Source organism: Nicotiana tabacum, chromosome 17 (genome assembly GCF_000715075.1).
Source record: "Nicotiana tabacum cultivar K326 chromosome 17, ASM71507v2, whole genome shotgun sequence".
Classification (NCBI taxonomy): domain Eukaryota; kingdom Viridiplantae; phylum Streptophyta; class Magnoliopsida; order Solanales; family Solanaceae; genus Nicotiana; species Nicotiana tabacum.
In genome coordinates, this window is record NC_134096.1 from 105,686,337 (window position 1) to 105,699,177 (window position 12,841).

The 12,841-nt window shown below is 33.7% G+C and overlaps 1 protein-coding gene across 1 annotated transcript; it reads left to right on the forward strand.

The window, feature by feature from the left end:
• The first annotated feature begins 9,011 nt into the window (after positions 1 to 9,011).
• LOC107789277 (autophagy-related protein 8C) lies at positions 9,012 to 12,482 on the forward strand. Its single transcript, XM_016611052.2, has 6 exons — positions 9,012 to 9,461; positions 9,619 to 9,681; positions 10,966 to 11,021; positions 11,096 to 11,148; positions 11,988 to 12,106; positions 12,182 to 12,482. The coding sequence occupies exons 2-6, from the start codon at positions 9,645 to 9,647 to the stop codon at positions 12,286 to 12,288; spliced, it is 372 nt and encodes a 123-aa protein (XP_016466538.1). The 5' UTR covers positions 9,012 to 9,461; positions 9,619 to 9,644; the 3' UTR covers positions 12,289 to 12,482.
• The last annotated feature ends 359 nt before the right edge of the window (positions 12,483 to 12,841 follow it).

Consider the following 12,841-nt stretch of genomic DNA (forward strand, 5'->3'; position numbering starts at 1 on the left):
ATGAAGTTAAGGACATGATGTCCTAAAGTTTAACAACGGAAGGTGTAAATACAAGACACTTTGTCTTTAATATTTACACAACATTCATGAAGTTAAGGACACCATGTCCTTAATATTCACACAACACTCGTAAAGTTAAGGACACTATGTCATTAACATTTACACTGCACACATGAAGTTAAGGACACAATGTCCTTAACATTTACATAGCACATATGAAGTTAAGGACATGAGGTCCTAAAGTTTAACAACAGAAGATGCAAATACAAGTTAAGGACGCCATGTCCTTAACATTTACACTACACATATGAAGTTAAGGACATGATGTCCTAAAGTTTAACAAGGGAAGGTGCAAATACAGGACATTTTGTCCTTAATATTTATACAGTATTCATGAAGTTAAGGGCACTATGTCCTTATATTTACACAACACCCATGTCTAGCACAGGGGTATTTTCGTCCGGGCGGATAAAAATTTATTAAGCACTGACTAAAGAGTAAATACATTTTAAACCGTGGCTAAAGAGTAAAGATATTTCTAATTAGTGGCTAACTGTGTACTTCCCCGAAATTAGTACCTCAAATTAAGAACTCTTGGATTCCCTAAACCTTATAATATACTCCTTTTATATAGTCCTTAAACATTATGTATATTCTATACAGACTAGTCATGCAATTTTCAGTATATCATTAAATCGGTTTAATTACTGAGCTTTCACATGATTTTTAACTTGTGATTTGATCATTGATGAACTACTAGAGCTGGCACATAATTGTGGTTCAATGATCAGATTCGGAGTAAGTAAAACTAGAAACATTTTGTAAAATGTAAACTATATTAGGCATGAAAAGTTTGTGAAAAAATGCATTTTGTTATATTTGATAAATTTCACGACTACATTGTATATAGCAATAATATTGGGAATTAGTTTTTTTTTTTTTTTTTTTTGGTAATTAAGCATGTTTCATTAGTCACCAACGAAGAATTACAAAGCAAGCACAGTCATCCAGTACTAGCTATCCAAAAAATAAACTCTTTTATACCTATTACATACTACTGCTATTAACACTTCACATCAAAAAAGGACAATACAACTGGTCTGGAGACTTGTTTCTGGTCTGGGAACTATATATATATATATATATATATATATATATATATATATAGTCTGAGGATCTGGAGACTTGCTCCTCGTCAGAGGTGAAAACATCTTGAACAAGTATCTTTATTACTTGCAGGCCGTTAGAGTGAGTCAATTTGTAGGTTATTTTGGAAATGAGGTAAGAGAAAATCATCTCATTGAGAGGTTAATTATGTTGGAGATCAAAAGCAGTCACACTCTAAAGAGGCGGATCCAAAATTTGAAGCTTATGAGTTCTATAGTGACCTCGAGTAATATATACAATAACAATTGGGTTTCACAGTCAAACTCATCTCCTTCCCTGCCAGAGCTCATCTCTTGGATCCTCTAAACTGTGATGATAAGGACTTGGGTGAGCTTAGCCAATTCCAGCTTCCATGTGAATTTACTTCATATATATAGTCTTTTTATTCAGGTGCATGTAGTTCGCATCTTCACAGACATATCTATTTCACCAAGTTCTCCGAGACATTACTTAATCGTTACGCAGTTCGTGCTAAGTCGGAACTTACCCGATAAATAATTTCGCTACCTTAATACCATTATAGTTACAGCCGCAGTTTACCATAGGTTGCCGGGTTCCCTGTCACTAGATCACCAACTTCCTTGATGCTAGGTCATCAGCTCCATTGTACGACTTTGCGGAGATCTGTATATCAAGTTAACTACTGCATAGACATTTTTTCCAATATAACTATAATCTTCCATTATCTCAAGTTTTCAACATAGAACAACCGAGGTTCTGAGTTTCTACAGCTGGAAAATCCTCTTGAAGGGGAGCTGGAAATCTTCATGTAAGGCTAAAACTATAAGATATATGTCAACCTTAGCTTTTTTTGGGTGGCCTATAGTAACATCAAATCAACGAAAATCCCAAATGAAAACTTACGGTACTACATATTTGACTCAACATAAAAGTACTACGTCCAGATATTGGTGATTGGTAAGCTAATTTACATAATAACAATTGAAAAAGCTAGGACAACACAACAATGATAATGTTCATCCAATTAATTTTCTTTTGTTTCATTCAAGCGTTATATCTCTGGTGTCTCATTTTTATTGGACAATTATTCGTTTTTATTTTTAAAATAACCTAACAATTCAGTATATAGAAGATAAATTCATTTGAAATGCAAAACCACACGGTCAAAAGGAGACATAAGCCAAAACCAATCAATGGCAGTAATTCTTGATTAACGATCGTTAGACAACATAACTCATGATATTCTAAAGTGCTTCTTAGAAGCAATTTTCATTGTGGTTCGTCAAGTTGGTCAATTATTTATTACCCACTTAGGAAGAAAACTGATAATGTACGATATTGGAGCTTTGACAATGACTTTAATAATGAGGTCAATAAAGCATATAATCATAAATCTTTCACCTACTCAACACTATTTTTGTCAAAAGCAGACAATCTTTTTAGCTCCAAACCATTTACTTCCAACAACAGCGATCTTCTTGCCCTACTTGCATTTATACCTACTACATATAACCGCATCTTAATTTGTTTAAATCCCAACATTGATTATGATGAAGAAACAAACAATAATTGTCAACTGAATATAATGATAATGTTTATAATAATCATAGTAGCTCGTCACGAAGAATATATATGAATGCATGGATATGTTATATACGAATAGAAAAGAAAAAAATGTGAAGTTTTGAGAGAATATATAATGGAATTGGAACACCTTTGTAGATATGGCCGTCGCCCTGTGGCTGCTCAGTATGTAGATAGATATAAATCTCCAGCTAATGCACCAAAGCGTCTATTACTGCACCTAATGAAAACATTTCTTTCTCTAGGACATTCAACAGACGATTTTCTTTTATTTTCTGGGGATGTAGAGAAAAGAAATGCTTGTTACTTCGTCACACAGCATTCATTTCCATTTAATTATTGGAATATTCAAAATATACAAAAAAAATATATATGTAGAGAGAGAGAGAGTTCTGGGGTTAGGAGAGTGTGGCCTGGAAAAAAAGCTTCAAAATACTTAGAAACTAAAGAGAGGACGGAAAACAAGTAGACAAAATCAAGAAGAAAAAAATAAAGCAACTGAGATTCAACATGGATGTTGAGTGATCGGTATAATACGAATATACGAGATATTGGCACGGCTCAATCAAATAACAGAGTTCAAAACAAAAAAGAACTCAGCTTTCTAATTGAACCGCACCAATATCTCGTATGCATTTCCATATAACAATTAAAATCTTACCATGATATATATATATATCCAAGCAAAGAAAACTTACACACACGCACGAGAGGCCGGCTGCAGATATTGATAATCTAAGAGATATATAATAAGCCGGAGGGAAGAAGGAAACTGAAAATTAAAGGATGGATTTATAGATAGACAAAGAGGAATCTTCAGGATACAGAATAAATATAGTGGTAGGGAAGTAGTTGGCATATCTTAGTTGTAAATTTGTAATGAAGAATATTATGCCTGTGATGGTCCTTCTACATATAATGGGGGTGGGAGCTAGGTAGTAGGGGAGGGGGGTTGGAAGTGACGAAGCGAGAAACTCTAACAAGAATTTATTCAAGATGCAAGATTATCGCACCTGAAATATAAAATTATGACACCCTAAAAATAATTATTGTGTCATCCTTGTTGCAATACAAATAGTATTTATAAGTTATAATTTGCACTGACATAGGAGATTTAATATTCAAGAGAAATGGCCACTATTTTCAGATATCTTGTATGTTTTTTTCTAAATTTTTTATGAATTCTTGAAAAAAGATATAAAACTAAAAATAAATTTGTAAAGAACCGGAAAATCAATTTTCTAGTTGAATATGGGATATTCTCCCCCCTTCAAACGTATAGCTCCATCCCTAGGTGTTGGTGAGGAGGAAAATAAGGGATATGAGTAAAGGAAAATAAGAAGTTGCGAGGAACAGGCATTGAATATTGCCAACAACCCAACAAGAAAAAGGAGGTTGGTATATTTACTCAAAAGCTAGGAAACGATGAAAAAGCTCACTGAAGCAAATCTGGAGCTTTTCCATATGCATTTATTATTATACTTATTGGATTAGAAAAATGGCATATCACGAATCAATACCATGACACCTAATTTTTTTGAATTTCAAATATATCTTGCTAGCCCACTTTGGGGGTGGTTGTTTACTTTAGTATTTGAATCGTTCTTGCATTTCTTGTTTTCTACAAATATTGTGACAGGTATGAGAGCAAAAATCGACTATATAAAGCTAGATGGGCAGAAATAATAGACAGATTATCATGTAAAACTAGGGGTGGCAAACGGAAGGGTCAAAAATGGGTAATGCAAAAATGAATAAATTATCCGACCCGACCTATATTTAATACAAATAAAAAATGGTTTAACCAACGGATAATATGGATATCCATATTATGCATGCCTTCTTGAATATGATCACTTTTGGAAGAATTCCCAATCTTCTAAACTTGAGGAACCCCTAATTTGAGGCTTTACAAATGTAAAAGTTAAACTTAATGGTTATTCATTTTCTAAGTAAATAATATAATTTTTATCCGTATTTGATAGATAATATGGGTGGATAATTATTTTTTTAAACCATTTTGCCACCACCATGTAAAACCAGCAGAGGATGAGGATAATCCCTTTCAACTTAAAATTCATAAGTGGTATTTTTTTTTTTCCTTTTCTAGTTTAGTTTATTTAGGGGTGTTCATGAAAACCCGAAAAATCGAACCAAACCGACCAAAAAAACCGATACTTTTTAGGTTTGATTTGATTTTGATTTTGAATTTTAAAAATCGATCAAATTTGGTTTGTTTTGGTTTTAATCAAACAATAACAGAAAAACCCGAACCAAATCGACTATAGAAGTAGCTATTTAAATTTATTATTACACACACACACACACACACACACACACACACACACACACACACACACATATATATATATATATATATATATATATATATATATATATATATATATATATATATAAAGTTTCTAAAATGTTATGGTACATATTAGTCGTTTGTATTTTAAGTCTAGTTCTTTGCTATTACAATAATCTAATTCTTTGCCTTTACATTCTAGTTTGATTGGTAGTTTGCTTTTGCTAAGTACAAAAATTATTTCATGTTAAAAATAATCGATTTTTAATTGAGTACTTAAATTATTCATCACTATTTGATTCAACTATCATCAATATACCATGGTAAATGATAGATTTCTCAAAGAGTAATTGATTTGATAGTGTTACGATGAAAATATAGTCGCCGAAATATGTGTTTGGTAGTGTATGTCTCATAATATAAGAAAAAAAACGGTAAATAACCGAATAACCGGCAAAAATCGAATTGTTAAAAAATCGACTTAATTAATTGGTTTGGTTTGGTTCCAATATTTTAAGAACCGACTTACTTGGTTTGGTTTTCTTTTAAGGAAACCCCGATCCAAACCGATACATGAACAACCCTAAGTTTATTTTTGAGGAGAGATATTGCATAAAGTTTTTGTCCTTTGTAGCTTTTATTGAACCTTTGTTTTAAAAGAAAAAAAATCTGTTATTTTAGTATGGCATATTTGCGCATAGAGAGGTCAATTTTTCTAGTACTAGTAGTGTCCATAAATGAAAAATTAAATAGCTTTTACCTTAGAAAGAAATTTGAATGAGGGTTTTCACGTGAAAACCCTGAACAGCATTTTGCCTCTCCTTTCAGAGAAGAGAGCATTGATTGCTCAAATGACAAATCCATGACCATTTGTACGTCCCTTGCTCTGCAATCTGCATATGCACAGTGAGATGCAAGTTGATGCTGCCTTTCCATTTTGGCGGTTTAATCAACCTTCTATTATATTTCAATGTCCACCGGCCTACAATTAATTCATATTCGTGTCGAGTAAATCTACTAAACAGCTTATTCTAAATCAAGAATTTTGATTAAAAGTGAAAGAATTCCATCCATCTAATCACATCCCTCGATGGGGTGATTCTGCTCAATGTAATGTTTATTGATATAATTAAATTATTTCATATGAAGCTCAATTTTGGTACGTTTATGCATGTCACTGAGAACCCAAATATCTCATTTGTAGGTGGAGAGAGAAATGGATTCAAAATCTTAAACGAGTGGACGTAGAATATCACTGCATTCACTTTCTCTTCATGTCAATAACTAGGAACTTCATGTATGTATTATTTTTATTTAACTTTATACATGGAGTTCGAAACTACTTACATGTAGGAACTTGTGGAGGCAGGTGAGCTTGTCATTATAATGCAAAGCTAGGTTGCATTTGTTTTAGTTTGTGGGGAAGATTGCCATTTTGTATCCTTCATATATTTTATATATTTGGTTTCCGAAACATTCACCTTGACTTTCTATACAGTTTATCTAGCCGGTATACATAAATTATATATCGATTATACATAGTTATACATATATTATACATTGGTTGGCTATTTTTAGTTAAGTTAGTTGAATGGCTGCTGTTTAGGTTAATTCTTCTAATTATTATAATTAAAACGTAATGTACCCCAAATCGAACGAGTAAACTAACAGAAACTTAGAAGAAACAAAAACATAAACCTAATACCTAGACACTGTTACTAATTTAATGAGAAGAAGATCATATTTTTTTTTTCTCTATATCGATTCTTTGACTGTAAAACAAGCGATCTTATTTGAAAAAAATGTTTCCATTTTATTGGGATAAATATCATCAAACTGCATAAAAAGGAGACAATCTCGTGAACGATCTAACAAATATCCGTCGCCTTTAATTTTTTCTCTCTTTTTCTTTTGAAAAAGAGGCGGATAACTAGGCAGCTACATGAGTAGTCAAAACTACCTATACATCACTACATGAGAAATAGCTAGAGGCTAAACTTCAACTAAATATTTAATAAGTTATTAGAATTCATCCACATATTATTTAAATAGCTTAGTAATAGCCAAAGAATTAATGTTTGTCCTTTTTTCTTGTTTACTTATTTTTCTTTTTCCTTTTCCTTTTTTTTTTTTTTGTGTGGTTGAACCTTACCTAGTACCCAAGAGCTGGAGAATGGAAACGGACATTTTTAGGGAAGCTTTCATTGGTCGTTTCGCTAAATACTTGAGTTATTTTTCCAATGACTTCGTCTACGTGTTATTGAATGGATGTAAATTGGTATATACTAACAGCATAGCCGATTGTTATATAATTATCAGTATAGTTTTACCTACTTAACAAGTTATTTAGCATAATTTATTTGATACCGAGCCATGTTTGATTCGTATATTATTTGTCATTGGCTTTTAAGTGTTTTGATATGTAAATATTCTTTATACCATCAAAATATAAACGTTAAACTTTTTAAATACTAAATCCCGGAACTTGATCTTCAATGCTTTTTATTACCGTTGTCCTTTGAACATTACTAATACAATAACAACAACGATCCAGTAAAACTTCACTTGGGGTATGGGAAGGGTAGTATATACGCAGACCTTACCCCTACCCCGAGGGAATTAGAGATGTTGTTTCCGAAAGACCTTCGGCTCAAGAAGACGAAAAGAGATAATATGTCAGTACCATCAACAGAAACCAAAGGAATAATAACAGCATCATAAAAGCCAGAAAATAGATGAAAACAATAGCAATAACCAATAAATAGACTCGGCACTATAAAACGAAAGAGTAGTGTCGATCTCCCATATCCCCCTGGATAACCGACCCAAGGTACTTGAAACTGCCTCTACTGGGGATGACCTGTGATTCAAGCCTCACGTACATGTCCGCTTCCCTCGGCTCGGCACTAAACTTGCATTCGAGGTATTCCGTCTTGGTCCTGCTCAGCTTAAAACCCTTAGACTCAAAGACCTATCTCCAAACCTCTAGCCTCTCGTTAATACCGCATCGCGTCTCATCAATCAGAACTATGTCGTCAGCGAATAACATACACCATGGCACATCCCCTTGAATATGGTGTGTTAGTGCGTCCATCACCAAGGCAAATAAGAATGGGCTGAGCGCAGATCCTTGGTGTAACCCCATATATAACAACTGAAAAATGCTCTGAGTACGCCTCCTACTATCCTAACCCAAGTCTTAGCTCCATCCTACTACATAGAACATTACTAATAATTGCTTCATTTTTGGGGGGAGAAAGTAGTTCTTTTCTTAAATACAACTCAGAATTCTTGTACTTGGAGTACAAGCATTAGTGGACTCTCCATTTTATATTAGGGTATGACTATTAGCGAATTATAACTCATTTTATTTGTTTTTAAATCTTTAACTATATGGTTGAGTGTTAAAATACGCTATTTACAAATAAATTATATACCAATACATCTAAAATCATTTATTTCTCCTTTTTACCCTCTAGTTATGGGCAACAACTATTTAAGTGTTGATTTGGAATTTTAATATAGACCAAATTGACTCAATTTTTTTAGTTGACTCAATTGTATAATTGATTGGTTCGAATATCAATTTTAAGCCTTAAATGAATATCCGACCTACCAATCTGTCCAATGCACACTTTGGACTAGGTACACACATTAATAGGTTATAAAGTTGACTCTTAATATCCAAATTAAATCAATGATATAGGAATAATCAATTAAAAAGATTATCCCGTTGTCCCTTCAATAGTTTGCTTTTTCAAAATTAAAATTAATCTTTTCTAATTTATTAAGGAACTTATTTAATTATATAGTTTAAATATTCTTTACTTGGAGTTTGTACGAGGGAATTCTAAATCAAATAAGTTAGGTACCCCTCCTTAGATAAGCAAACCAAATCCTCACCCAATAGCCAGTGAATCCCAAACGGAGCCGTTTAATCTTTAAACACTTTTTTACGATGTCGTATTAAAACATTATTGCCTCCGACAAATTCTCACCGAACAGAGTACGAAACTAAACAGATACTTGTAGTTTCCTTGTGAATCCAAACTTTCTCCAATTGATTCCGTGTAGCAGAAAAAACCCTTTTTATTTTTCCATTTAAATAGTGAGAACTTGTTCAAAGTCATTATTTCTTGTTTTCTCAAAGGCGCACCCTTTTTCTTTTGTAAAAACACTGTTTGCAAGATCCGGTCTTAGTGAGAGAGTTGGGATTGAGCTTTCACTAATACTAATAGAAGAATTTTTAGTAAAGGGAGGAAAGAGCTTGCAGCCTACTTGTGGGGCACTGTGTACTTACAGCCTCTACGATAAGCAAGTGAATGTGGCCGGTGCGTGGCGAACGGTTCATCAAGCCATTTTTCGCCTCAACTCCCTAAATAGGAACAGCCAAATTGATCACAACTCCTCTTCAATTCTTCGATTTTCTTCTGTTTTGGTAAGTTTTAAAGATACCCTCTTGCGTGAATTTCCGTTCTTAGTGATTTCTACATGCCCTTAGTCCATTACAATGTAATTGTTTGTGTATTTTCGTGGTTTTTTTTTTTTTTTTTTTGGGTGTGATTCTGATGTGTTTGGCTGTCTGAAATTTGCAGGTAAAGATCAAAGTTCGAGTCTTGTCATGGCCAAGAGTTCTTTCAAGCTTGAACACCCCATGGGTAATTTTGTTTTCTAATTCAGCTTTTTGTTGTTATACTACAAATTGTTTGATTGTGTGTATGTATCTTTGACTTTTTTATGTCTTTCTTGAACTTTCATAGGTGATCATAGTTCATGTATTTGTTGTTTCAATCATGCTGAAAAACTTAATATTGATCAGTGCCTTTTCCCTTTTGTGTCCTTGGTGTTTGATGCTATTATGTTCATTTGGTTTTCCAGTTTGAGGTTTGTCTACTGAATAAGATTCAATATCTGGTGAAACAACAATGAGACCTGAATGTTTTCATCCATATGAGAGTGAGCCAGGAATTTTACAAGGTGATTAAAAAATGTCACACCTGGGATTTGGACCTATGACCTAAAGCAATATTTGAACCTTTTTGCCACTTTACTAGAACTTTTCCGTATTGTAAGGGATTCAACAACTTATATATAACGAAAAGAAATTAGCTTTTTCCCTATTTAAACAGTATAATTTTTCAATGTAGGGGATTCAATTGACCTAGCTTCACCCGTGATGAAAGTTTTATCTCCCTTTGTTGACATTTTATACTGTCTAGTGTTTGGAGCTGTATATATTTGCAGTTTAGTAAAATTATTACCTTATCAAAAAAAATTCTCATAATTGAGGCACTGTTGCATTTCTGCTTGTCTATACAACGACGACCCAGTGAAATCTCACGAGTGTTACGCAGACCTTACCCCTACCCCGAGGGGGTAGAGAGGCGGTTTACGATAGACTCTCGGCTCAATAAGACGAACAATTGAGGCACTGTTGCATTTCTGCTTGTCTATGTTCTGTTTGTTTTTTTTTCCTTCCTATGTTTAGCTGGATATCTGTTTTGACTATTTTGAGCTGAAAAATTGCATTCTGAGTGTTTTACACGTGTAATAGTAATCAAGATGCTTCCAAATTTTATGTTGAGAATTAACAAACCTACTTGTAAAGCATGTAATACTCACGAATCATGTCAGAGTTTGCATGATTGGCTTTAAGCTTCTTCTTTTTTCTCTTCTGCATGTGTGGGTGTGCATATGTTTATAGAAAAAAAGAACATAGGGGAATATGGTGGTTATTTTGACTTTTTGGTCTTAAAATTTATGTACTGCTTGGAATTGCTAAACAAGTTTATGAACTGGAGGTTAGCTCATGGAGAAGAGACTGTATAACTTTTCTCGATTCTCCTGAGCATATCCTATTTTTTGCTTGAAAACATCAGACAATAAAGCTAGTACTTTCAGGTGTAAATTCTGATGAGTGCACAATGTGGTTTTGTTTACAGAGAGGAGGCAGGCAGAGTCTTCTCGCATCCGAGAGAAGTATCCTGATCGAATTCCGGTATGATCATGGATTTAATTCAATACTTAGTACTCTTGTCTGCTTCTCTCTGACATTCAAGTTTCCTAATTCAGGTGATTGTTGAGAAGGCAGAGAGGAGTGATGTCCCTGACATTGATAAGAAGAAGTAAGTTGCTACTTTCCTTCTTTTCCTAGATGTTTTGGACGTTAAATTTTCAAAATCAAGTGCTTAATTTATGAGCTTCTACCTTAAGGTGATTAAATCTACCAATCCAGTTACATGGATTGTGTTTTGGCATGCCCTACTGGTCATCTGGTAAATTGCATTCTTGTTCTCTTTGGTGGTTATTGTTGACTTATGGTTACAAGAATGGCTTTGTGCATCTTACCCTGTTTTATAGATCAAATGTTTGGTTTTAGCATAGCTAGTAATATGAGGTGTTTGTTCCTATTAGTTTGAGATAAGGATATTGTCATGGGATGTTGGGGGTGGTTATATTTTATGTGAAAGCTTTAAGGGTGTTAATTTTCATTTTTTGTATCATTTTTTAGAAAAACAAATTCATACCAAAAAAGCTGGAATACGTATGCTTTTTCTGTTAAATTCGTATGCTTTTTCTGTTAGGAGAATCTGGCAGGAAGGTTGATGGAATACGTATGCTTTTTCTGTTAAATTCGAATTTCAAAAAAGCTGTTGTCTTCCCTGAGGTTCTCATAACGTAAATGATCAAATACTTGAGTCCATGATATTTCTATGGAGAATGGGATTGCGTGTGGAAATAGCTAATAAGCTCAGTTTAATTTAGTGAATTGGCAGGAATGGACCTATGATCGCTTGGATGTTTCTTCTCTGCAACTAAACATGCTAAGTGTTCATTAGCCGTGAAATGTTTGCAGCATTTGTATCGAATGTTATTGTCACTTATGGTTCCTATGTCTGATTGTCCATAGTTGGACTGGGTTGACCGCTCTGTTAATGCTCATTTGTCTTACCTTGTGATGCAGATACCTCGTCCCAGCTGATTTGACTGTCGGCCAGTTTGTTTATGTGGTTCGGAAGAGGATCAAGCTCAGTGCTGAGAAGGCCATATTTGTGTTTGTCAACAACACTTTGCCTCCCACGGGTAAGAAGAGAGATTTTGTAGGTCTTTTACTTATTCTGATAGTTGTATAATTGCACCTTTTTTTTTTAATTGCAGCTGCTCTGTTGTCTGCAATATATGAGGAAAATAAGGATGAAGATGGATTTCTCTACATGACATACAGCGGAGAAAATACATTTGGGTTCCTTGAGCTTGGAAATTAATATCGCAAAGTTACTATCTCCATTGTAAATCTGCTATTTCTTTGATCTCATCTTGGGTTGCTGACTGTTGTCGTTCATTTTCATTAATCTATACATCCAATTTGACTGAAGAGCTTATGGTCCTCTTCTGGTTAACCTTACCATGTACAGATGACTCTTGCTCTCTTATCCAATAGCCCCTTTTTTCTTATAAATTTCTTTTGGTTCAAAACGTGTTAGATGAAGAAGAAAAAAAAAAAGAATACAATAAATTTGTTTGGGAGAGTGTGTGATCTGTCGTCTTGTAGCAAAGGTTGTGAATGTTGTGGGTAGGGTTTAAATCTTCAGTAATTCATAGTACATGCTATTGATTTGAAAGAAAAATCTATACTAGTACTAGTTTAAAGACTGGTAATACCTCTCCTCGACCTTTTGGTTAAATATCAATTATTGCTAGCAATTGAACTTCGTGAGCTGATATACAGTTCATCAGTTTCTGTTCAATCATGTAAGGTACTCTAAATGTTTAATAAATTAGACTTGATTATGATTAACATATTTGTCCTTGTTCATA